Here is a 26,186-nt window from a genome sequence, read left to right as displayed (position 1 = left end):
GTCATGAATACAGCACACAGACATACATGTAGGCAAACCACTAATATACATAGCATAACATAAATACATCTAAAAATAAATAAAATCAAACAATGACAAGTCGATATGCTCATTATGACAACATATCAGGAGGTTCCCAGGTTGCCTCTGTCCAGTATAACAAACCACCAAGACAGAGTCAGTGCCCTGAGAGCCTTCCCTGGGTGACAGAGTGTGTGTGTGTCCCATCATACAACCTGGCAATAACGGTCCCCAGCCCAGGCCTCTGCACATGCTGAGAGGATGTGGATAAGGGAGTATACAAGCTTGGCAGTAACAGGCAAAAGAGAGAGTGGTACCTTAGCTCCTTCCCTCACATCATGCAATCCTCCCTTGGTCTGCTCAGCAGATCCCACCAGATGCTCGTGAAGACGAAAGCCCAGAGAAGGTTCAGGGTTCATGTGTTGACCTATCATCTCCCGTCTCTATTCACGTGTGTAGCATTCTTTGCTCTGGACACTTTCAAGCTATTGGGATGCAAAGGCAATCCCAGGTTTCTTCTGCACCAAAAGGTCTTGTGTACAGCTTGCCTTTTAGGTTGTTAGGGGTTTTGTAAAGTCTTCTGGTTTGTAGCTGTAATGACATCTCTAAGGAAAGGTAACAGAGAATTCTGTCATTGGCCTAGAAGAATGCCGGCTCCTTGGAGGCCTTTGGAGTTGTGTGGCACTGAGCGCTCACAGGCCTCTCTGCTGTTTGCTTTCCGTCAGCCTTGGGACCTTACATCACTGAGCTCAGAATGCTACAGTTAGCTTCCCAGACACAGCACTGAAATCCTGTGAGCTCATACAACAGGAAGAATCATGGCTCTCTTCTGGGGTGGAACAAGGCTTTGACAGAAACTCTGTGTCCAGGCTGATCACTGGCACCTGTCATCCCATCTGAGGTTGCAGAGTCGCTGCAAGACCTTATACTAACACATGTATGATCTTCCTTGCCTCCTGACCAAATGAGTAGAGTTCCAGGTATGACCAAAACCAGACTCTACTTCTGGAAAATCAAGACAGCCAGGCAGACCTCTGCTGAAGCTCACAGCGCCCAGGCCAGACTTGCTTCTGGAAGAGCGGGGGCCTGCTGGATGGAGCTCAGCGCTCTCTGCCCAACTGCTGTGTAAATGCTTCCTAAGTTCCTTGTTGAAGATCCACACAGACCCCCACACACCTTGGAGTGCATGTGAACCAACCATACTCCTCTCTGTGTCGTGAATGAAAGTTCTTGTAAAGTTAGGAGCGAGTGGGCTCAAAAGAAAAGTCAGGTGTAACCTCTTTACCGTGGCTACTGGTAAGCCAAGGCAGCCTGGTTGGCTTCTCACGGGAGGCACACAGACACACATACAGCACAGAGCCCACAGCAAGCACTTAACAGTCTATAAAATAACACAAAATAACAACAAAAACCCACCATCTAAGTCAGGACGGTTGCTCCTTCATTATGACTTGTGAAAACAAAGTGGTGAATGTGAACGGGGGTGCTTGTTTGTTTCCCAGCCGCCCTGACCCAAATAATCACATGGAAGCTATATTAATTCCAACAATGTTTGATCTATTAGTTCAGGCTTCTTATTAAGTAACTTTTATCTTCCAGCCTGGCTATATTCTGCCCTGCCATAGGCCAAAGAAGCTTTATTCATTAACCAATAAAAGCAACATATAGACAGAAGGACCTCCCACATCAAGTGAATAAGGTCATTTATCATTTTATCATTAAGTTTTGAAAGAGTCTAAGTCAATGGTTCACAATCTATGGGTTGTGACCTCTTTGGGGGGGTCACACATTAGATATTTACATTTCGATTCATAACAGTAGCAACATCACAGTTATGAAGTAGCAGTGGAAACAACGTCATGGTTTGGGGCCAGCACAGTATGAGGAACTGCATTAAGAGGTCGCAGCATTAGGAAGGTAGCGAGGCACTGCTCTAAGATCCGTTCACAAGATAATGCTCAAAGCTGGCACTGTTATTAATCTAAGCCTGAGACTAGACAGATCATAGACCCCGGAAGAACCCAGTGCTCTCACTCTGACAAACAGGCATGTATTCGAGTCCCAATGAGTGTGCCTCTCAGCCTTCCCCAGAGAAACTTTTGCTTTGCAACTGGTGGAGGTGCAGAGAACAAGAGACCAGGGAGACCTCAGCCCTAAATGAGGCATCCGCATCACATCCCCTCCTCCCAGGGCTTGGGATGACAGCGGAAGAGGCGGGAGGATCTTGAGAACCAGAGTCAGCACACGAGTATGGGGAAAGAGTGGGTTGGAGGTGAGGGGACAGAGGATAGAAGCTGTACATAGTAGCTCAATTTTTGTCACATCGTGCACAAGAAACGTCACGCTCAAACCAAGCAAAAGTAGAGCATGCTGGGGGGAGGTGGACCTGAAGTCCTTGTCTGGGTGAATGACTATTGGTGGCTGATCGCCGCTAGGAGACGGAGGACCAGTTTTCTTTAGAGAGTGTCTCCTGGTTAGTCGGCCATACTCCAGAGGGAAACTATACACCAGAGAATCTATGGGCAACAGAAACAGACTAGATTGGGAGAGAGAGAGAGAGAGAGAGAGAGAGAGAGAGAGAGAGAGAGAGAGACCAAAGCAGAGTGGGTAGGAGGAGAAATATTTGGGTGGAGCTAGTAGAGGGAGCTGATGTGATCAGAATATGTTAGCAAATTTTTCAAATAACTAAAAAGAATGAGAAAAATGAAAAGGAAAATGAAAGGGGAAAAGGAATGCTGGAATTTCTTCGGGTTCCACAGATTTAGTGAGAGTGGTGTGCTGTGGCTTCTCTCAGGTGAACATAACACTGAGAACCACAAGTGGTTTCTGCTGGGTGCTGCAGAGGGGCCGGTTCTGTTTAGGGGTAACCCAGACTTCAGTGGGGCCCATTAGTTCCCTTAGACACAGGTGGACGCTTCTGACTCCTTTAACCACAAACACGGTATAGCTCAGGCCCAGGGCTGGTAAAATCTTGGTAGTTTCAAATCACAAATTTTCTCAAAGCAACCAAGAAGTTCAATTCATCACTGAATTAATTTAGAATTAAATTCAACATTTCAGCCTATTGCTTTCTTTGTTTCTTGGAGCCCAGGCTAACTCTAGCTCCTTCTGTAACTGAGGGTGACTGATCTCAAATGCCCAATCCAGCTACCTCCATCTCCCAAGTACTTAAGTAACAGGAACTCAGTGCCTGATTTCCAAAGCACTGGGGATCAAAGCAGAACCTGAAACATGTATGGCTGCCTGAGCCTTGTCCCCTGCCCTGGGGCATCTTCCTTACAAAACTTAACCATATCCTGAACGTTAGCTCTCAGAAGTAGTGTTGTGATCATCAGCAGAATGACCTGACCCTTATTAAGCCCGAGACCTATTAAAGAGTTGAGCAAACTGTCCACGGTGCTAGAGCATCTGACTCGGGAGCCGAGCTCACCGCCCCCACGTGTTCTGCCCACAGATCTAGTTGGCAAAAAAGGCTTCTGCCTGAGCTTAATTCTGCTTCGGAGAAAGGGGGGTGACGAACTGAGATGCCTCTTGGTTTTTCCATTGAGGAACAGAAGTGACATGGCAGGAGGAGCGTTTGAGAGGTAATTAGGAGAAGTTCCGGGTGCTGTCAGGGCAGACTGTCAGTCAGTGCCGGGGTGGTTGAGTAGCGGTCCCTCGCGGATAGTTCCGCGCAGGCCCCCATCACACGCTGCCCTGTGAGGGTCTCCGTCTGCAGGGCAGGGGCGGTGACCAAGGGTCTCACCACCCAGTCTCCACCGTAGTAACTATGGTATTTCCATCTCAGGCCTCCCTCACCGGCTCAGGGCTCCCAGAGCAATCCTCGATTGCTTACCGGAATAGGGAGCTGAGATTAAGGAGACAGAAACGGTAGAGTGTGCCACAGCTGTGGGTGCCATGGTAACAAACATGGGAAATTACCCTTTGATTGATGGATAAAGTAGGCCTGATGTCATTTGCTGCTCCAAATTCGCAAGAACAAAAGTAGAAGTTGGTCCGTTGGGGGTTACTGACAACGAAGATAAAACATATTTTGAGAATTCCGTGTAAATTCTGCATCCCATTCTTTTAGCTGTGACAGGGATAGGGTTATGTTTCTGCCTCTGGGGAAAACACCGTAGGATGCTTTGTTCCAGCCTTGCTGGGTGGATTAGCTGAGGCGGTGTATGGCGCAGCCTCGCGGCGGCTACGCGCTACTGCAGGACATCTGAAATCTGACAAGGATTCATTCTCTCTCTCTCTCTCTCTCTCTCTCTCTCTCTCTCTCTCTCTCTCTCTCTCTCTCTCTCTCTCTCTCTCTCTCTCTCTCTCTTCTCTCTCTCTCTCTCTCTCGTTTCTCCTTCTCCCCCTCCCTCTGTGTGTGCGCGCGCGCGTGTGTGTCTTTCTGTCTCTCTCTCTCTCTCTCTCTCTCTCTCTCTCTCTCTCTCTCTCTCTCTCTCTCTCTCTCTCGTTTCTCCTTCTCCCCCTCCCTCTGTGTGTGCGCGCGCGTGTGTGTCTTTCTGTCTCTGTCTCTCCTTCTCTCTCTCTCTGCCTCTGTCTCTCTCTCACACACACACGTGATCAAGATTAGAAAGAAGTGGAGTCTTTAAAAATATTTTTAAACATGTTCTCATCACAGTATTGTAGTAGAGAAACAGGCTTTCCATATATTTTCATATCGATGTCTCAGCCACTTTCTATTTCCACATTTAAACTGTATGTAGGTATGTTCAAGTATTTTTTTTCCAAATTCAATTCTTTGGGTGGAGTGGGGTGAAGGAAAGTCCAGTTATTTATAGCAGGCAAAAAAATAAATAAATCTCAGTAATTTTATGGTCCTTGAATTCAAGAGACAAATTTAAAGAGATTAGTTCTGCCAGAATAAAATACGGAGAAAAGATAACAGGCCACGGAATTACATGTGCAGCATGTGAGAAAGAGCACCTTCCTTCATTTCGAACTCCTTCCTGTAGAACCTGGGGTTTGCAGGTTTTCTGTACCCCAAGTTCAGATCCTTCCTACCCCCAGTTGCTTTTGTTCTCTACCATCAAGCGTCTGCCTCTGGCAAGGGTTCCTGTCATGGGGAACAGAATTTAGTATGTCTAGATTCTCCAGAGGCTATGGAAATGCATCCTGACTGTAAGTCTCCCTTCTTTGTACAATCAGTGAATGTCACTAAGCCCACGGAATGAATACTATGAATACTCAGAAGATTCTCCCTCAGACAGACACACACACCCCAGTCCCGTCCGAGGGTCGCAGGGAGATGACTGACTTGCTGAAGACGCTGGGGATTTCCCACTTGTCTGGGTGAAGAGTGGGGAGCATGGCCTGAGATCCATCCTGGGTGCTGACAGAGAGCCTGAAAGAGCTTGTGGGCACACTCCCATCATTCGGGGTTTGTGGGTGGCAGGGTGCTACCCTCCACAAACCTGCTATTCTCTACAGCTTCGGGGAAATTCTGACACATCTCCAGCAAACCTTCTGTTTCACATCCTACAGCTTGCAGGATCTAAGAGGAGATGTTAACTGGCATAGACCAGGAGAGCTGAGGAAGTTGAGCCCGGAGCTCGGGTGGGGACTGGTGTTGAGCTAGTCCCAGGAGGAATCCAAGCTGAATCACAGGTTTTAGAACTCACTGTTTTGGTCATAAAGGCTGCATTCGGAGCAATGCAGGAGCATGCATGGAGAACACTGGCTGGTACCCTTTAGGAGGCTTTCCTGACATCACAACTCAACTGTCTTTGAACCAGTCAAGGAGCTAACAGTCTGTTTCTGGATCCATGTGCACTCATGAGGGGACTCTAGAAGGAGCTAGCTCTGTTGAGCTGGAGTGTCGAATATGTGGAATTTCAGATTAGGTAAGAAAATTTAGCAAAGCCAGGTCGACCAGGGCAGGAGGACGGCAATCCCTTGGCCCAACTGCCTGTTTCACCTGCACTTGAGATGTCTTTATGAAGGGTCAACCCCTGCTCTGTAGCTGCTGCAAACTGAACTTGCTTGACCACAGCTTTTCTCCCCACCATTATAGACTCAACCACCATCAGAACAAGTCTGGCCTCCTCAGGCTTCTTAAACCATGGGGTACATTGCTGAATTCGGGATCATGAAAAATCAGCAAGAGTAAAAGGTTCTCAACTGCAATCACCCAGAAATAATTCAAAGTGTGAAGTGAATTCTCGGTGTTTCTGTCAGGGCTCCCCAGAGTCCTGTTGTAATGTCAGTGATCACCCAGTAGGTGCACATCCTCCCCTGAGTAGTGTCGACAAAAGCTGCCGAAAGCCCAGACTCACATCAGTGACTGCCGTATACTGTTAATTTTGGTGTCCTTATTGTATGACGTTTTCTGCTCTTATGGGGCCAGGATGGTTTAGTTACAGAAAGGAAAGAATATTTTCTGCCATCATTTCTCAACATACAAACCTCTAAGTTAGGTATATTTAGGGTTGCCTTGTTTCAGAACACTTGATCGCACAAATCGCTGTTTGAGTTACTGGCTTCAGTTTCATAAAACTTGCCAAAAGAGTTTCGACTTCAGATTAGGACAGGATTTCCATCCATTTCTGAAATGGTCTCAAACGTGGCTCTGTTTCTTTGTACCAAAGATTTATGCAAAGTGACATTTTCAGCATTGCGACTGTTAAATCAAAATATTGATGAGCTCTGGAAAATGTTGAAGACGCTGCATCCTGCAGCGTGAAACATTCAGTAAAGATTCAAAAATAAGTAAGCACACCCATCTCCCTAGCATGCCCACTGGCTTTCATCTTTTATGACTAGCAAAATTCAGTGTTTGCTAAAGAAGAATCAAAAAACAAATTTCTTTATGACTATTATCAACTATTATCAATAGTTCATAATCTTGAAATGTCTAGAATGAAGAGGGATCACAGATGGAAAAAGTTGAAAACTCCTTCTCTAGTCTGTTATAGCTTTTCCAAGTCTATTACTGCAAAAGCAAATAGTTAACAGTTATTGGCCCAGCGCTCATGTTGTAAGTGGAACAGGAACTGCCAGTCAGCTACCCTGGCATTAGCCCATGAGAAATGTCTCTGTTGTTTGACGAGCTCACAGAACTGGAAGCCCATGGCTCCCACCTCTCCCTTGCAGGGTTGGTACCACTCACAAACACCCCTCTGGCTCCTCACACCACACATCACAGCAAAGATGGATGCTACAAGTACTTTGTAGCATGGACCTCTCCCCCCACTTTCTGTCTTTTCTTTTTCTTTCTTTTTTCCTTAATTTGGTTAAATAAAGACCAAGACTGTCTAGCTCTCTGTTCCTGGAAAAGCTGTGGTCAGATGTCTAGCTCTGCCAGCCAGATGGAGAGCGAGATTTTTTCAGATCTCACCCTCTGTCACTTGAGCACTTGATGGCTCTTGCTCCTATTTCCCCCTCCCCTGGACACACACACACACACACACACACACACACGAGCACATAGCTATAGAATTGTCATCAAAAGCCAGGCAAATCTTCTTATTTGTGTCACTAAATGTGGCTATGACTCTAACTGACATTGTTCCATGCATTGTAACGCTCATATAAAATAATAATTGTAACAACATATAACTAACGCTTTTATTAAATTCTAATATATCATTCCCATTGATGAACCGCCATAAACGGGCTACCCATGCATGTTCAAGCACTGCTGGGGCATAAATGAAAAAATGATGACTGTATGATTTTTATATGCCTGCAGCTTAAATTGCTACATTTCACACAGAATCTAGGTAAATAAAGGAGGAAATGTTGGTTTTAAAATTAGTTTTAAATCTTAGACCTTGAGTTAAAATTTCAGCCCGACAAAACAAACAACTCTGTGTGTGTGTGTGTGTGTGTGTGTGTGTGTGTGTGTGTGTGTGTGTAGGGTGTATACATCCCTGAACTAAGGAGAACCTTACAAAAATCAAACACAGAAAGGGGCGTGAGTTCAGCATAGGTGAGACAGCAGCAGAACACTCAGTGTCCCAACAGAAAGACAGCTTCACAGATAGTCACACTGGGAGACATGACACGTTAGGGCTTCGGTGTGTGAGTCTCCGCAGGCACCGCTCAGTGTGTGAGTCTCCGCAGGCACTGCTCAGAACTTAAGTATTTGAAAGGGGGGAGATTTGGGCACACACGCACACACACGCACACACACACACACACACACACACACGGTGGGAAAACAGTGTGAAGACAGCCGGTGACATGACAAAACCAGAGGCCTGAGGCCTGGAGGAATGACTTAGACAGCACTGTCTCTTTGCACTCAGCCCCAGATGAGACACAACAACCTCCTGTTCTTCCAGCCAGAAGAGGGGGAGTCCACAGCTGTGATATAAGCCCCCGCTGATAAGTCAGTGAGTAATGGGCGTGCAGCTTTGAAATAAAACCGATATTTAATGTGGCTTACTCCAGAACAAATTCTACCCTTTACATGAGAAAAAAAATTATAGGCTTCAAAAATTCAGCCAGATTAGAGGACAGGGAACAACAATGCGATTAGAGAAGCAATGGTATCTGGGCCCTGGGGCAGAGACAACAGCAATGAGACCGGAATGAGTTGTGTTGCTGAACTCAGGACATAGACATTGCAGATCTCTTTAAGCTGGGTAATAACGTGATCTCTGAAATCCCACAAACATCTTTTTGATGGAATTTAACACCACAGTAAATCTGCAGAGTGCTGTGTGTGTGTGTGTGTGTGTGTGTGTGTGTGTGTGTGGTATCCAGAGACCCAGTTGTCAGTCATCAGAATGTTTTAGCCTTGAGTTTGAGAACCCTCCAGTGAAGAATGAGACAGACGCGAACAGTCCTCAAAAGCTCACCACTCTGAGCATTATACTGAGGACTGCTCAGAACCCAATCTTCTCTAAGGAACAATAGCTTTTTGAAGGCAGAAAAGTTGGAGAGAAAAGAAAAGAAAACAGAAAGCAATCTAGCCACCCAGATTCTTAGTATGTTTTCATTTAGACTGAGAATTTGATATATGTATGCAATGACATGGGGTTATATTCATCCACGCCATTTTCCCTTCAAGCTTACCCAGAATTGCCCTCCTCCCCTACCCTTATCTCCTCTTCCTCCTCCTCTTCATTTTCCTTGAGTGTTCCATCCACTAAGTCTGATGAGAGCCCTCTGTATGGGTCTCCATGGGAAGCCCACGAGGTTCTTACCTCTAGAACACTTTGCTTTCCATTTGGAAATGTTCTCCCATCATTTTAGACAGCCTGCATATTTCATAGGCTTCTCCTGTGGTTCTGAAAGGAATTATAGTTTAATGGTTTTATAGAATATAATATTTTTATCTTACTTTCCCTAAATCCATTCTATTTCCATGCATTTTAATTATTTTTTCAGAAGTTTATGTATAATATTTTATTTATATCATTTACATCTTTTCCTCTACTCCTTCTGTGCCTCTAACCCCTTAAATAATTAGTGTGTTGTATGTATACATACATACAGAGAGAGAGATTCATGTGTGTGTGTGTGTGTGTGTGTGTGTGTAGTGTGTATCCTGCTGAGTCAATTCAGTATTGATATATGTACATTTATTGCTGACCATAGGGGATTGGACAACCTACTGGGGTATTCCTCCCTGAGGAAACACTGAGTCTCTGTTTATCAGCCACCATTCATTTACCATAGCTCTTCATCTAGGGGTGGGGCCTTGTGAGGTACCCCCATCCATATTGGCTTCTCAGTCTTGTTTAGGTGGCCATATTGTTAGGATTTCATGGAAGCCACTTTCTGTCATATAAAGAAGATGCAATCTCCTAACACCCTACTCCTCTGGGACTTAAAAAACAATGACTCTAGATATAGTTACACCCCTCCCCCAACCCTCAGACCCTCAGTCCTAATCCTTAGCAAGGGATCCTTTCTACCTACGTCCGTTCCACTTACCCTGAGAATAGAGAACATACTATCCACGAAGGAGTCTCAATTATTTGAAATCATGAGCGTCCTCAATTAATGCAAACAGAAGCAAGGGTAACCCCATAATGGGAGTAATCAAGAGTTTCAGAACTGAGAGGTCAGGGTAGCCAACAGCACAGCTCCAACAGGTAGGTTTGCCATTGGTTGCATGCACTGTAGAGAATCGGGGTGTCTAGGATGGGGTGGGCTCACTGAGGGTCATACTGCAAAAGAGAAATCACTCCCTTGAGAGAACAGGGACTCAGTGACTCTTTTGACTTTTTACTCTACTGTGATGGTAAAGGCATTAAATTCAGCAAAACAAGAAAACATAAGAATAGAAATTAACTTGCCTTTTCAAGTTTATCAGAAAGCCAACTGTAGACATTACAAGTCTTACGCTCGATTGGCAGTCATTCTTTGCTCTCCGGGGCTTGCTGTTGCCACGGGAACATTGCTGTGTAACTGGAGTACCTGACATCCTTTCAATTAGCTGTTGGTTTGACTCCAGAGGGTTATAAACTGTCTTCCTGCTTTGGTAATGAAATGCTTGCTGTCGTTGGACGTGATTTGTACAAACAAATGTGTCAACATTCTTTTCTTCATCATGATTTTCTTTTTCTGGTTTTGAAGTATACTTTGCCTCTTTTCTACTGGATTTTCATGTATTCGATAAGATTTTTTTGCTGAAAATGTCTAGCATTAGAGCACCATAATGATATTTTTGTATAGTTTTATAGCTCAGAAGTATAGTCGGACTTTTTGATGGGACCATGGGCTCCCCGGTGAGGATGCAGAAATGTATTAATTAGGAAAGCTCAGTCGGTAGCTTAGGCTTGTTTCTAGCTACCTCTTAGAACTTAAATTAACCCATCTCTCTTAATCTATGCTCTTTTATGTGATTTGGTTACCTTTACTTTATAATGCCATTGTTGCTTGCTCCGCATCCTCTAGCATGGTCTCCTCCTTCTTCTTCCCAGCATGCTCTCTGCCCTGTAAATCTTGCCTAGCTATTGGTCGTTCAGCTTTTTGTTAAACCAATCTGAGTGACACATCTTCACAGTATATAAAAGACTAGTTCACAACACAGAAGTTTAACAAAATTATTCCCTGGGTAAAATCGAAGAGTGTGCGGATGGGTTTTTAAAAGCGCTTAGAGGAGTTTCCCTTGTGTTATTGTTTTGTTTTTGAGACAAGGTTTCTCTATGAAGCCCTGGCTGTCCTCAGACTCAGAGATCTGCCTGCTTCTGCCTCCCAAATGCTGGGATTAAAGATGTGTGCCACCATCACACAGTGAGTTTCCCATTCTTTAAGGCAGTCAGCAGAACTCAGTCCTTCCCCCCTCCCGTGTATGTGTGTACATGCTTACACGTGTGTGCAGACACACACTCAAGTGTATATGCATGCCTGTGGAGGCCAGGGGACAATCTCAAGTGTCATTCCCCACGTGCTAACCATCATGCATGTTTGAGACAGAGTTGCTCTCTATCCTGAGGTTTACCAGCAGGCTAAACTGGCTGGCCAGGGTTCCCCGGGTATCCTCCCATCTCCATGTCCCAAGCTCGCTGGTTACAGAGTCTGTGAACACACATAGCTTTTTACATAGGTTCCGGGGGTCAAACTCTAATTGTTGCGTTTGTAAGGAAAGGACTTTATCAACTGAACCTCTCTCCAGGCCCAGAATTCAGAGCCTCCATGGTGAGTGAAAAACAAACAAAACCACATGAAACGATTGTGCTAGCCAGGGTTTCCCACGGTATTAGTTAGTGTTTCTGTGGCTGTGATGAAATACCATGACCAAAAACAAGCTGAGGAGGAAAAGGCTCATTCGGCTTAGACTTCTCTATCTTAGTTCATGATTTAAAAGAAGTCAGAACACGATCTCAAACAGGCAGGAGCCTGGAGGCAGGAGCTAATGAGGCCACGGAGGGGTGCTACTTACTGGCTTGCTCTTCGTGGCTTGTTTAGTTTGCTTTCTTATAGAACCCCAGGCCACCAGCTCAGGGATGACCCCACCTACAGTGGGCTGGGCCCTCCCCCAACAATCACTAATTAAGAAAATGCCCCACAGCTGGATCTTATCAAAGCATTTTCTCAGTTAAAGTTCCCTCCTTTCAGATGACTCGAGCTTGTGCCAAGTTGATGACACAAAACATGTAGGAGAACTAATCCTTGTCAACTTGACAAACGAACATATCACTGCTAAGTCATAACCTTTCCTTTCTTGTTGGTCCCCAAGATCACACATAAGCATCAATATCACAATATAAAACATTTTACAAGCTTCGAGGGTCCCACAGTCTTTGCAGTTTCAAATACTTTAAAATTCATTCTCTTTTAAATCCTAAAATCTCTTTAAAAATTCAAACTCTCAACTATGGGCTCCTATAAAACAAGAAAATAAATTAATGTTTTCTTCAAGAGAGAATCAGAACACACCATTTTCAATCTGAACAAAGCAAAATCGAACTCCAAAAGTACAAATAGCTTAATGTCCAATGTCTGGGATCCACTCAGCAAGCTCCTGAGCAAAGCTTGGGTCTCTTCTCCTGCGCTGCTCACTGCAGCACACACAGCTTGTCCTCCAGGCTCCAGCTGGCTCCACTCCACAGCTGCTGCACGTCTTGGTGGTCATCCCACCATAACTGGGCAGCTCTGAAGATGCTGGGGTTCCTTGCTGCAACCTCACTGACATTTCAGCTTAGTCTCTCCTGGGCTCTCTTCTGAGACCCCAGCCTTTCCCCACAGTGCCAAGGCTCAGCTTCTCTCCATGACCCCTTCATGACTTAAAACCAGCACCATTCTTGTGGTTCTTACACTATCAAAGATTGTTACCATTGTGTGACAGCTTGGTTGCTTCTGGAACATGTCTTCTGTGTGCTGACCTTCAGGAAACACTTTCTAAATTTCACCTCAGTGATGCTGATCTCTTTTTACCACAGTTGATTCTTCAGGTCTGGCTTACCAGCATTCATTGTCCCAGAAAAACAGAGGTTTTCCTTAATGGTTCTTGTCTCTTGTTAATCACAGCTGATGCTTCAGATCCACCTGACCTGACACCACAGATTCTTCACACAAATGGCCTGGTAGAGTCTTTGTTTCCCTCTGAAACTTCTCAAACCAGGCTACCATCATCCACACTGATCTCAACGTTCAATTCTTCAAAGCTCCTCCAGAACAGCTTACTGCATTTTCAACACTCAGTGGCTTTTCTAGCCCAGGTTCTAGTTAGGGTTTCTACTGGTGTAATGAAACACCATGACCAAAAGAAAGAGAGGAAAATGTTTATTTGGCTACACTTCCACATCTTAGTACATGATAGAAGGCCGTCAGGACAGGAACTAAAACAAGGCAGGAAACTGGAGGCAGGAATCAGAGGCCATTGGAGGAGTGCTGCCTTGTGATTTGCTCCTCACGACTTGCTTACCCTGCTTTCTTATAACACCCAGGAGAAGCAGCCCAAGGATAACATTACCCACAGTGGGCCAGGCCCTCCCCCCATTAATCACTAATTAAGAAAATGCCCTAAAGGCAAGAAAGGTATTTTCTCAATTGTCTTTTCAAGTGATTCTAGCTTGTGTCAACAACTTGAAATAAAACCATCTAGGACAACCGCCAAAAGGAAGAGTGTCTTTTCTACCATGTGTTGTTAACACACGTCACTATGGGTCACATCTGAATCTCTGAATGTGATTCTAAAGCAGAATTTAATGCGTGTGTAGAAGTGCATCAGACATAGGCACAGCACACATCTTTTTATTCATTGTAGACTTTTCACTCTCTTTTCTCACTGTATGTAAATGCTTTGGTGAATATGTGTGCCTACTTATGTCGAGGCATTTCTTTATCTACTTAACATAAATTCCATGAATTGGAGAAGGACGAAAGTGTAAAAATCTTCCACTCCTTGATGGCTACTCCCAGGATCTCAGAAAGCCGACAAATCCCCCCCACCTCACAAGCAGCTTCCTCCCACGTGGACTTGACCTTATAACTACATCTCTCAGTCATGAAGAAACATTTCCAACCCTTTACATGTTCCAGTTTCTCAAATATGAGTATTTTACATGGGTTCTTTTTATTTTTCACATTATCTCTTGATGCCTAATTCTGTACACACACACACACACACACACACACACACACACACACACACACACCCTATAATTTTCTTTACACAGGGACTCACTATGTAACATTTTTAAACTGTTGGGAATACTCCTACCTCAGCCTCTTGGTGCTGGAGTTACAGACACGTGACACTATGCCTGGCTTAATGTCTGGTTCTTAATTCAAAGAGTAAGCATTTCTCTCCTGCCCTGTGCCCACCCCTCTCTCTCCCTGTCTCCATCATCACCTAGGCAACATTTACCAGTTTTATAGAACTTCCAGAATTTCCAGGGGTTTTTGATGTTTGTTTGCATTTGCTGGGGAGCATTCTGGAGAAAGACAATTATTGAAGCTATTTCAGGAAGGGTTTGATTTGTTGTTTGAAAGGCCAGATAATCTGAAACTCAATTAAGACATGTAAAGGGATAGTAGATAGTAATTTTTAAGAATAATGATTTCCTGATATTGAACTATCACTTTAATTTCGGCCCTTGGCCAGTTGGTGAGTGTTTTCCAACTCCTTTGTGCTACAGCCTTGTAGGTGCTGTGTCCTCAGTGATCTCCCAGACAAGGCCTTAGAGGAAGTAGCTGGGCACAAAGCAGGAAGGTGATGTAGGATGTCTATGGATGCAGAACATCATTGGTACCATTACTCTCCTTGCACTGTCACTAAGGGGCTGAGAATTAGTATTCCAGCCGAGATGTTCCAGGTGGCTACTGGCCTGCCAGAATCTGAAATAAATGTCCCCAGCCCCTCAGTGGAGAACGTGTGACTCAGACAGCAACTTTAGTTTCCAGGGAAGGATACTTGAGTAAGAGCCTTTTCCGAGAAATCAGCCCTCCATCACGGCAAGCCCCCCTTGTTTCTTGCAAATATGCAACATTTCCAAAGATTTTTTGACTCTTCTCTGGAAATACTGACTTATCTTATGACATTTTCACTCGAAAGCACCACCATAAGTGTTAAAACTATGTCAGACCGATGAGAGATGGCTCATCAGCTAAGAGCACTGGCTGCTCTTCCAGAGGACCTGTGTTCTGTTGCAAAGAGCCGCTTGTTCGTCTGGGCCACCCAGAACCGAAATAATCACTCAGAAAACTGTATTAATTAAATCATTGCTTGGCCCATTAGCTCTAGCTTCTTATTGGCTAACTCTTACATATCAATTTAACCTATTTCTATTAATCTGTATATCACCACGAGGTCGTTCGTGGCCTACCAGCAAAATTTCAGCATGTCTATCTCCAGTGGCAGATTCATGGCATCCCTGATTCCTCTCTTCTTTCTCCCAGCATTCAGTCCAGTCCTCCCCGCCTACCTAAGTTCTCCCCTAACAACAGGCCAAGGCAGCTTCTTTGTTCATTAGTGGCAATCACAGCACAAAGAGGGGAGTCCCACATCAGAGTTCAACATCCACGTGATGGCTCACAGCCTGTCAATAACTCCATTTCAGGGGAGATCCAATGCCCTTTCCTGGCTTAGGAGGGCTCCAGGAACACATATGTTATCATAGATGTACAGCAGGCAACAAAAAAAAAAAACCTCATCTACATCTAAATAAATAAATAAGTGCGAAAAAAACTACTGGGAGCCAAATCAATTCAAATTTGAAAAGGGCAGCTAATTATTCTAGAGTTTGGTTTTGTTATTGTTGTTTTGGTTAAATTATATATTTGCTCTAATTTCTTCTTTGGTTTTGGCGGCACTGGGAGCAAGCCCAGGACTTTACACACCCTAGGCTAGTGTCCTGTTATTGTACCGCAGCATTAGACCTGACTGGTACTGACGTATTGACTCTGATTTTTTTTTCTTTTTGGCTTAGCCTATAAACTACTATAATGTATTTTATTTTAATAGATCCCAAGTGGGATAATTTTTCTAAGTTAGGGTCTAACCGACTTAAGTTTTAGCATTGGTTTCTTAAAATCTCAACTGTTTATTTTAAACGTTTAACATTTCAAAAGCTGAAAGAGATGAGATGAAAATAATTTCTCTTACTCAATAAAGCAAATATCTGAAACCCAAGCCTATTTACAAGGTATCTGAATGTCATGGAACAATGACCGTGTGTCAGTGTGTGACTGCGTGTGTACAGAACTGGGGTGTGTTCTGTGGTTACGCGGAGAGTCTGGTTTTCTTTCAGCAAACAAGGTAGGAAATGTTGCCTGTGCAGTAAGTACGGGGATGGATCAAAGCATCGGCGAAGCTGTCTCTTCCATCACAGCTCCCTGTTTGAGCCACAGCAGCTGCGCGATTCTTTCTACAGTTTCCTGTTTTCAAGAATATTTCCTTCGCAGAGTCCTAGCATTGGGGAAATTCCAGTTTAAAAAGCACTGTGGGCCAAACTGATTTACAATATGTGATAACGTGCCATTTGCCAGAGAAAATGAAAGAGAATAAATAGAAACAGAACGCAACAGGCAATGCTCTCGCAAAGGGTGCTCGCTTCCTTTTTGAGTAATGGCCAGTGTGACTATGCGCCTCAGGGTCCAGAACCCGCACCAAGAAGACGCGGGAACATCTTCAGAAAAATCCAAGATCTTCCAGTCCTCTTGGAATGCGTGGGTGCAAGGCAGCCTGAGAGGAAAGCAGCATTCTGCAAGAATCTTCTGCCATAACCACGGAAGAGAAAGGAAACAACATTTTTCTTCCCTTCCTCTGTGACTGTCACTGTCTCTGCTAGGGGTCTCTGGTCATGGAGTAGAGGTCACTTAGCAGAGCAGGGAAGGATAGGAGCCCTTCCAGGTGACCCACGTGACTCCAAGGTTTAGTACACACTCTCACTTCTTCAGGAACCTTTGTGGTTTTCCTGAACACAACGATCCCACACCATCAAGCAGTCCTGGGCAGCCCATCAAAGAGTCATTATGGGTGGGTCGAAGAAATAAATGATGTATTTGGTGGGTATACATTCTCTCAGTCCAATATTTTTTTCTGTTTTCTCAGATACATTTTTCATAATTAAAAAGCATCGGCGTGACGACTCTGGGGAAAATGAAAATGTGAAACGTGATATTTAGCAGCACACACGGGTTTCTGTTTAGACTATACCTCTCTGGCTGCATACTGTCTTTTTGTTCTGGTAAAATGCTGGAAAACCTGAGAGTTCTCTGTTTAGCTTCAAGGCGATGTTTCAATGCCCAGTTTATTCTTGAACTTAGCTATGGTCTTAATGAATGAGTGAAATCTCTGTATAACATTTCTGGCTTCCTAATGTGGATCTTTGGTTTTAATTTTGTTGGGTACCATTTACATTTAGAAGCAATCTGTAGATAATCTAATGTGTGGCGAACACTCGGCTCTCCGTGGCCTTGGGGCAGTCGGTCCGTGTGGGACTTTCTTAAGAGGGGGTGTCCCATTTCTTTCTGATCAAAGTTCAGTCTCATTCCATACAGAGATTAGACCCAGGACTCCCACCGTCTGTGGCTGCTCAAGCCTGTGTGGAACTCAAGGGACCAACCATCCCATGTATCCTATGCTTATCCCACCCTTTACTGACGTCATCTTCAAAGAGTTATCGTACCTAGTCTGATGTAAAGTCCACTGTATTGCTTGGGGGAACAATATTTGGGAAAATGTTTGTACACTTTCAATACAGGTGACATAGTCTCCAAATATTCCCATCTGTGGCTGGTGGAATTCCTGGGTGTCGAGGAGGCTGCTGGTCTGAAAGTCTGGCTGTCTTGCATTTCCTTGCCCAGGTATTTTCTGATTCAAAGAGTTCAACTATCCAAGTTTGCCTCGGTCCCTTCTCTCATTGAAGATATCCCTACTTCTCCTTTGCAGACACTTTTACCTCACTGTGTGCTCAGAGTGCTAAGGTGGAAGGGAATGGTAGCCAATTAGGGAAAAGCCAACCTTACTAACCCAGCTGTGTGTGCTGATACCACTTTTATTTTTCAGCATTATAAAGCTGATTCACCTGCCCTTGTCTCCTTCCCCTGGATCTGCCCACTTTCAGTGCATAACTTCTTTACTAAAGTTTGACCTTGCTTATAAAGACATGATTAAAAATGATAAACATTTAAACATTCAAAATATAACATTTTTTTCACAGGGTCAATACAGTGACGATGAAACTCGTGTTATACTGTTTTCTTTCTCACTTATAAAATGGCCCCTGAAAACTAGCAAGTTCTCTATAGATTTTAGTTCTTACTTTTTGTAAGAAAAACTTACAATTTAAATACTTCAGCAGCTTAAAAGAAACTGGTGACATTCATGCAGGTGACTATTGTCGTAAACATGAAATATTAATGTCAAAATACCAGTTTCCAAAGCCATTTTCTGAAACATTAAGTTAGGATTTTCATAATGGCCAAAAAAAATTGTCTTAGTAAAGAGTATGTCATTGCTTTTAAATGTTAGTGTGACTCCTGGCTCAAACTAACGAGTTAGAGCCAACGTTTTACCTTTATCTGTCTCTAAATTCTACTGAATCTAAATTAAAAACTTAATTAAAGTAACAAAGTCTGGAAAGTGGTTCGTTCTTAAAACTGAGACGCTTAAAAATAACAAGGGCAGATGAGATAGTCCAGTGGATTTGAAGTGAAGACTGCAGAAGAGGCCAGGGCTTCTGCCAGGAGAACTCACAGATGGGTCTGACTGTGTCTGTACCTGCAACACTGCTGCTGATGTTGAGTTCATCCAAGTCATCGCTACATCGAGAACTAAGCAGAAATCGTGGCATATAAGTGATGTGTGAATGCCATTAAAATTACCCAAAGGGTGTTCATAAAATGTTGATAATGGGAAATGAATAGATTTGAAACATAGGTTGGTGTAGTCACGCTCACCTGTCCTCCCATCGGGCAGGCTGAGGCAGGAGAACCTTGGCATCCAGGCCAGGCTGGGCTGCACGGTCAGACAATGTCTCAGTAGAGGAACCCTGGCCAGCTCATCAGTTATTGTGCTCCTTAATCCAACACTTAGCAGCAAAGGTCTGATAAAATACTAACAGCATGCACTTCTAAAGTTATGAAAAATGTATCTTTCAGTATGCTCACACAGTAAATTATGGAAGAGAGAATGGTGATTAAAATATTAAAATTAGAAGTTGTGTCGCATGGTGATGAGAGCAGAGAGTATTAGAGAGCTGGCGAACAGAAAGGGATCAAAGTTCTTCCGTCAGTGTGAAACTCTGAGGTATGGAGCACAATATAGAGAAAAGTGCGGAGAGAGAATAGAAAGTAAAATAAGACAAAAGGCACATGTGCTAAGGGTTTTAGAGGAAACATTGATAGAAAACAAAGTGGATTCAAAGCCACGGCAAGGATCATAAGGCAAAAACCTCAACAAAGGTAACACAGTTGTATGGTCGGAGTACTGGTCTTCTTGGTTGGTAGTGAATATCCCGGGAAACATAAATGTGGATGAATTTTTATAGCTACTCACAAGACATAAAAATACATAGAGGACCAACATATTACAATATTTCTAAGTATATATGCATACATAAAATATATAGAGAAAACTAATCAGGAGCATTTATAAACTACATATTCCTCAGATGATAGTTTTCTGACCAGGCAAAAGTTTACCTAAACAGATGCTAATCATGACTGTAGATCATGTGATCATGCTAACACTTGATAAAGGGGTTCAATGACAAGACACATGACACACATGTGAAGACCGGACTTCATCAGGAAAAAACATTGTACTTAATACAAATAGAAGTTTGAATGAATGACAAGTGTATTTCTTAAAATATATCAAACATATTAAAACAACACAAATCGGAAATTACTGCATTATGAAAAGAATAACAAACAGTAAGGGCTAGAGTTCATCTTTAATAACACAATGAAAATTAAGGAAGCACTTCAAGTCTCACCAAGGACAAGACAGAAGAACAGAAACAACACAGTAACAGCAAGGAAACAATGTGGATAAATTTAGAGTTTGAATCCCATAAATAAAAACTTTCTACAACATAGGCCAATTTAAATGGAAATATCCCAACAACAGAAACCGCCACTATGCACCAATCATCAGAAAAATAAGATGGAAATATACTTTTAAGAAATTATATTCATAAAGTTTAGAAATTCTGCCACATTAACCATTTTGTTCTTTTTAAATTTTTATTGTTTGAGAATTTCCTACATGAATATAATGTATTTTGATTTGATAGAATTTTATTAAATTCACTCCAAGTACCTCCCCTTTTGTTTGCCCCATACTCCTGACTCACTCACTTCCTGTGTGCTGCTTTTTTTTAAACCCAGTGAGCTCGGATAGAGACCAGTGCAGGCATGGATATGGGGCCATCCACGGGAGCAGGGGCAGCCTCTCACAGGCTGCTCTACTGAGCCCAGCAACTCTCAGTTGCCAATCCTTCTTAGATGGGGTGGGACTGCACCAGCCTCACCTCCCCCTGTGCTGGGATCTAGAGTGGCTTCACACCGTGGAGGTCCCACCCCTGTGAGCCTACCTGAGTCCCACCTGCTATGAGTTCACCTGAGTCCCACCCACTGTGAGTTCACTTGTGTCCCACCACTGTGAGCTCACCTGTACAACAGCCCTGTCAAGCAAAAGCTGTTTCCATGCAGACACCCATGACCATTGTGCTACATATTATCAGACATACTCTGTCTACTCCTACTTGTAATAAACATGCAAAATATGAAACACTATCAAATCAAATGCAGAAGGAAAATGTAAAGCATGAGCTCATTCAAATGCTTTATAAATGAAATCTACAAATTATATTCATTCTATGTGTGTTTCTACCTTCATTAAAATGTAAATTGTTCAGTAGTATCTTTTCCCCCTTTATGATGATGATATTGATAATAATGTAGTGATGATGACATAATGATGATGTACTGATGTGATGATAATGTGATGATGATGACAATGATGATAATGATGTATTAATGATGTGATGATAATAATGACATGATGGTGGTGATGTGATGATGAGGATATAATGATAATGTGATGATAGTGATTATTATAATTTGATGATGTCATAATAACTATGTGATGATATGATGATGATGTCTTGATGATGATTATGATGTGATGAAGATGTCTTGATGATGATATGATGATGGGTGATATGATGATGTGATACTGAGAGTGATTGTGATAATTTAATGATGATGATGTCATGGTGATGATGTCATGATAGCCATGTGATGATGATTATGCTGTGATGCTGATATGATAATTATGATGATGATGTCATGATAATAATGTGATGATGTGGTGATGATGTCTTAATGATGATTATGATATGATGATATGATAATTATGATTATGGTGTAATGATGGTGATGAGGGTAGTGGGGGTAGAGTCAGATTTAATTTCACATTGTTTCTCGTTATAGTACTTTCTAGGCTTTTACAATTGGAACTTTCAGCCACTATTTTGAAGTCTTTATAACTATTCAAAAATTGAACTTTCTAGATGCAAGTATCTCAAATGGTAGGTGTCAGAGATAATGGAGGATAAAGATTTCATCTAGATATCAGCCTTCTTGTGCTGAGATAATATCTAAGATAACCATATAATAAGGTTTATGTTCTTTTGGAGACGATTGTTAGGGCTCAAACTTAAAGCCTCATAAAGCTGAGCATGCATCCTATGAAACAACAAACCCCCTCAGTACCTAAGAATAGTATTTGGAAATCAGAAAGTTCTGTCAACCAAAGTGCCATCAATCACAGTCAGACATCTGTGATGAGATGGAACACTCTTCACAGCAGCCAAGAAACAACAGGGACTCGCTAGAGAATGTGAGTGAGACATTTGAATATGTGTATGAATAGATGTGCACATGGACACCATCCCATAAGCAAGAAAGGAAATCCTGCCATTCCAGCAGTGTGGATAGAAGCAGACACGATCATGTTCTTTGAAATAAGCCTGGTGCCGGAGACAGGCATTGTTGCTCCTGTGCAGCTCAGAGTCGGTCTTGTGAGCAGAACGGTGCTCACCCAGTGCAGGTGGAGGGTAAATGATAAGTGGGTGCCAAACTGCAAATGGGAATATATCCTGGTATGGAACTGTACAGTGCGGTGGCTACCAACTAACAACAAGCTAGAAGAACAGGTTGGAAATATTTTCCATAAAAGAATGACAAATGACCTAATCTGAGCCTGGTGCAACACATACATAAATTGAATTGCTGCTTGATCCACCATAAAAACACACAATTCCTACTCTTGTGTTAATATTAATGCATTTGTTCATTAAATGTGTTACTAACACATATATTTTCTTCTCAAATGAACAGCAAAAGAATGCTGCTCAATTGTCCAAGTGGTGGTTAAGTCACAAGTGTGGGAGCCGTCAGTGGACATCCATTGTCTTTCCCAGGATGGCCCATGCACATCTGCTTTAGATGAATCTGTGTGTGTAGAGCTAATCTGCAGGGCTGGTCATAAAGAGATAGCTCTGGGGAAAACAGAGGCTGTAGGATCAAAGGCTTGGATCCGCTGCTCCTTTCCTGGGTCTGGAAGATATCCAGTGTTGCCCTTGAGAAGCAAGCACTTGGAATTTCTTTTTAAGGAATTTTGTTCTCCTTCACTAAAATGCCTGATGGAGTGATTGGAACTTTAAGGTGTACGTGGCTCCCAGGGATATTGTCAAGATAGAGGGCAAAAGAGAAAGTAGAGGTATGGAAATCCCAAACAAGGGCTTATGGGCCCACATTAACTGTGCTGTTTTGTCTATAATGGCTTTAGCTTACATCAGAACCCAACTTCTGAGTAACATAGGGAGAACTTCTTATTTTCTTATTGGGGAGAATGTTTCAACACTTGGTGTTTTAAAGTGCTGGTCAAACCATCTTAGGGGGCTTGTTTGTGTTGTTCTTTATAACCTCTTTTCATTGTTGAATCTGGTACAGTCCGTGTATACTTCAGTAAGTGACATGTCTATCACTGAGATATAAGAAAGAAATTATACGATAAAAATGTCGGAGCTGCAGATCTCATTAATTCAGTTTTTTTTCCATATTCTTCCTAGGCGAAGGTGAAGTTTACCTTTGAATGCCTAAGAAGAAATGCCCTATTGTAAGCATCACTATACGCGTATTGAAGCCTAATCCTATTGAAAAGCGTCTTTGTCGTTAAACGAATAGATGTGCTATATACAGTTTCCTATACAACCAGTGCTCATTAACTGTGTTACTTTGTTGAGGTATTCTGATATACAGTGGGGAAGTAAAGGTACAGATGTTCAGTCCGTACTCTTAGGTTGATAGCTAGGTGCGGAAGTTGACATGAAAATGAGCAACTGTGATTGAAAGGGGGTCGGGGAAAGGCCTTGTTGAAGAGTAAGCCATTGCCACTGTAACCTCAAGAGAGGAATTACCTCTCATCCCCTCTGGAGGGATAAATGAGATGGAGGAAATCAGTGGAAGGGAGGGTAGCCTGGCTCACACGGAGTGCTCTCAAGTCTGCCGGGCATGGAGCTGGGAGAGCGGTGAGGAAAATGCCTTGGATTCCACGAGGTGGCCGCAATGCCGTGGTGAAACGGTGAAACACCGTGACTAATCACTAGGATTAACATTAGCCAAAATTATCAATATATTTGTTAGTCACCGAGCTAAGCACTTTACGTGAAAAAAAAGTCAATTCTGCGACACCTCTCTTGTCTAAGATTTTCAAAAATGTGGATTTTAAATTGCAATGTGTGTTTTCAGAGGAAGGATCAGAACTCAGCTAGAAGAAAAAAGAAGCGGGGGAGATCAAAGCAGTTGGTTAGAAGTTGCAGGTTTCAGAATAGATGGAAATACTAGAAGGAGAGCCAGAAAGTTCTGAGTGCGGGGGTCCACACCAACTTACTAAAGCAACAAGACTTGGAGTCATCCACGGTGTAGCCAATGGGGACCTGCTTCCGGTTAGATGCGGAGATGCCCTTAGTCTCTTAGGGTCACAGACAGGATGAGGTCCACGGAGGGAAACTGGGCAAACAGGTCTTTCAGGGCTTGGCATCTGACCCATTAGCTCTTTCACTCAGCAGGGTTTGTTGGTGTTGGTGCATGGATTAGGTTAGTGACTGCCTTCCTGATAAGGGTTGAATGGTGGCTGAGTAAACTCTGGTGGTTCCACCTGGAACCAGAAGCTCTGATAGTCAATCTGAGAATGTTGCCAACACCCAGCACACCCTGTTCCCACGCGGGAACCCCAAAGTACACTTCACCACACTTTGGGAGGACAATCCTGAAGGCTGAAGGACACCTGGGATGAGACTGTCCCCTGCATTCCCCCCACCCCTCCGTTCCTCCACATCCTTGGCCTCTAACCTCTCTGCTCTTCCTCCCCCAGGGCTCTACGAAACCTTCCTAACCAATAATGAACCCGAATGCTGTGACATCAGGAACGAGGAGCAATCTGCATCCCCACCCAAAGGGACCTTGAAGAGAAGAGACTCCTGTGCCAGGAGGTCGCTCACAGTGTCCTCGGCCACGAGACTGTGCCCTGCCCGCCTCAAGCTGTGTGTTCTCGTCCTCATCCTCCTTCACACCGTGCTCACGGCCTCCGCAGCGCAGAACTCCACCGGGCTGGGCCTGGGAGGCCTCCCCACACTCGAGGACAACTCCACCCGGGAGGACTGAGCGCAGCAGGGGCACGCACCGGGTGCGAGCGCACGGTGCAAGGCACAGGGCTGGACAGGTGCACGGTTTTGTGCGCAGAGCATTGGTGACCCACCCGGGATGTGCACCCGCTGCTGCCCGGGGAACTGAACCCACCCGGGTGCTTTACCCTCGGACTTCCCGCAAGACCTGTGGGTAACATTCAACAAGATGGGCCCGATTCCCAACAAGGACACAGCTGCAGCTTTTTACCGACTAAGAGGCTGCCAGTGACTCAGTTTCTCACACCATTTTATACACTGTGTTTTAACGTTTGGAGGTTTTTATTTTGTTGTTGTTGTTGTTATTTCTTTTTCTTCTTTCTTTTCTTTCGGTTCGATTTGAATTTATTTTCCGTTTATTTGATTTTATTTCATTTCTCTGCACTTGTTACTGCAGGATTTCTTTGTGGGTGAACTTGAGTCTCTCCACTGTCTATCTATCTATTTCTAGTCATTGTGTGTCCATCAGATACTTCTGTCTGCGTCCTGTCAGTTTCTAATAGAGGAATGACCGCTATAACCTCACGGTGTAGCAAAAAAATAAAAAACAAAAACAAAAAACATAAAACAAAAACAAATAAAAAAAACAACAAAAAGGAATTAAAAATCAACAAAAAAAAGACAAAAAAAGAAAACAAAAAATAAAAAAATTCCCTAAGCCTCCTTCCAACCCATGGACGCCACGCCCTGCAGGCCCTGCTGGCCCTCGCCTTCTGTCCCCAAGCAGACAACATCCGCTTGCTTCTGTCTGTGTCTCGCATGGTGGGTGTGTGTCTCGCACAAGCCAGAGCAGAGGGAGCCAGGGCCTAGGGTCCCTCTGGATGATCCAACAGTGCATTCAGAGAGTCAGGCAGCTCACAGGTTTTATGTGGGGGAAAAAATAAAATCACACTAACAGAGTGAAACACGCTCCCGTGAACCGAGTCGCTCCCGTGCCCATCCCCAGTTCTTTCTTCCTGGTGGAGCAGACAGGAGCGGTCGGTGGTCCACGGCCCATGGCTCACGGCCAGCAAGCAGCCCCTCCTTGAACACAGGGCGCTTGCCTCCAACTGATGGGAGCAGAGACCAAGAACACAAATCCAGACTTCTGTTCCTCCTTTATCGTGGTGGAAGGGATCTAGTATACAGAATATGTACCATTTTATCCCAGTATCGCCCTGCATAGGGTTCCAGTTTCCTCCAGGTATAAAATGTATACAGCGCTGCATTATCACAGAGGAAACTCTCCTTTTGAAAACAATCAACCGATCAGCCATTTTTACTACCGTGCGAAGCGTCCTCACTCCAGCAAGCTCTAGGCGGCTGAGAAAAATAAGTCCAATCACTGTTTGTATTTCTTTTTCCTTTGTGGGAACATTTCACCTGCTGAGTGTATATGAATTTGCTTTCTAAAAAGGCTTGTATGGGTTTACAGTAGGGCCAGTGGAAGGAAAAGTCAATAAGGGCTGTTTTTACAAAACAAACAAACAAAACAAATAATTTTAAAAAGACACTTCACATTCCTTCCTATTCTCTAACTACACTTGGGAAGTGCACTTCGGGTAAGTTTGCTGTGTGGCTGAGAGA

The 26,186-nt window shown here is 43.6% G+C and overlaps 1 protein-coding gene across 2 annotated transcripts in view; it reads left to right on the top strand.

Moving 5' to 3' along the window:
* Window positions 1-25,216, top strand: part of Nalf1 (NALCN channel auxiliary factor 1) — a 454,783-nt gene extending 429,567 nt beyond the window's left edge. The window contains exons 3-4 of one of the 2 annotated variants that reach the window (XM_075986126.1): window positions 23,007-23,053; window positions 24,311-25,216. In XM_075986126.1, coding sequence (XP_075842241.1) covers window positions 23,007-23,029 — 23 coding nt within the window. In that variant the 3' untranslated portion in view covers window positions 23,030-23,053; window positions 24,311-25,216. The remainder of the gene's footprint in view (window positions 1-23,006; window positions 23,054-24,310) is intronic. The other variant, XM_075986125.1, reaches the window with a different exon arrangement.
* The last annotated feature ends 970 nt before the right edge of the window (window positions 25,217-26,186 follow it).

Source organism: Microtus pennsylvanicus, chromosome 9, assembly GCF_037038515.1.
Source record: "Microtus pennsylvanicus isolate mMicPen1 chromosome 9, mMicPen1.hap1, whole genome shotgun sequence".
NCBI lineage: Eukaryota > Metazoa > Chordata > Mammalia > Rodentia > Cricetidae > Microtus > Microtus pennsylvanicus.
This window is presented reverse-complemented; position numbering and strand designations above follow the sequence as displayed.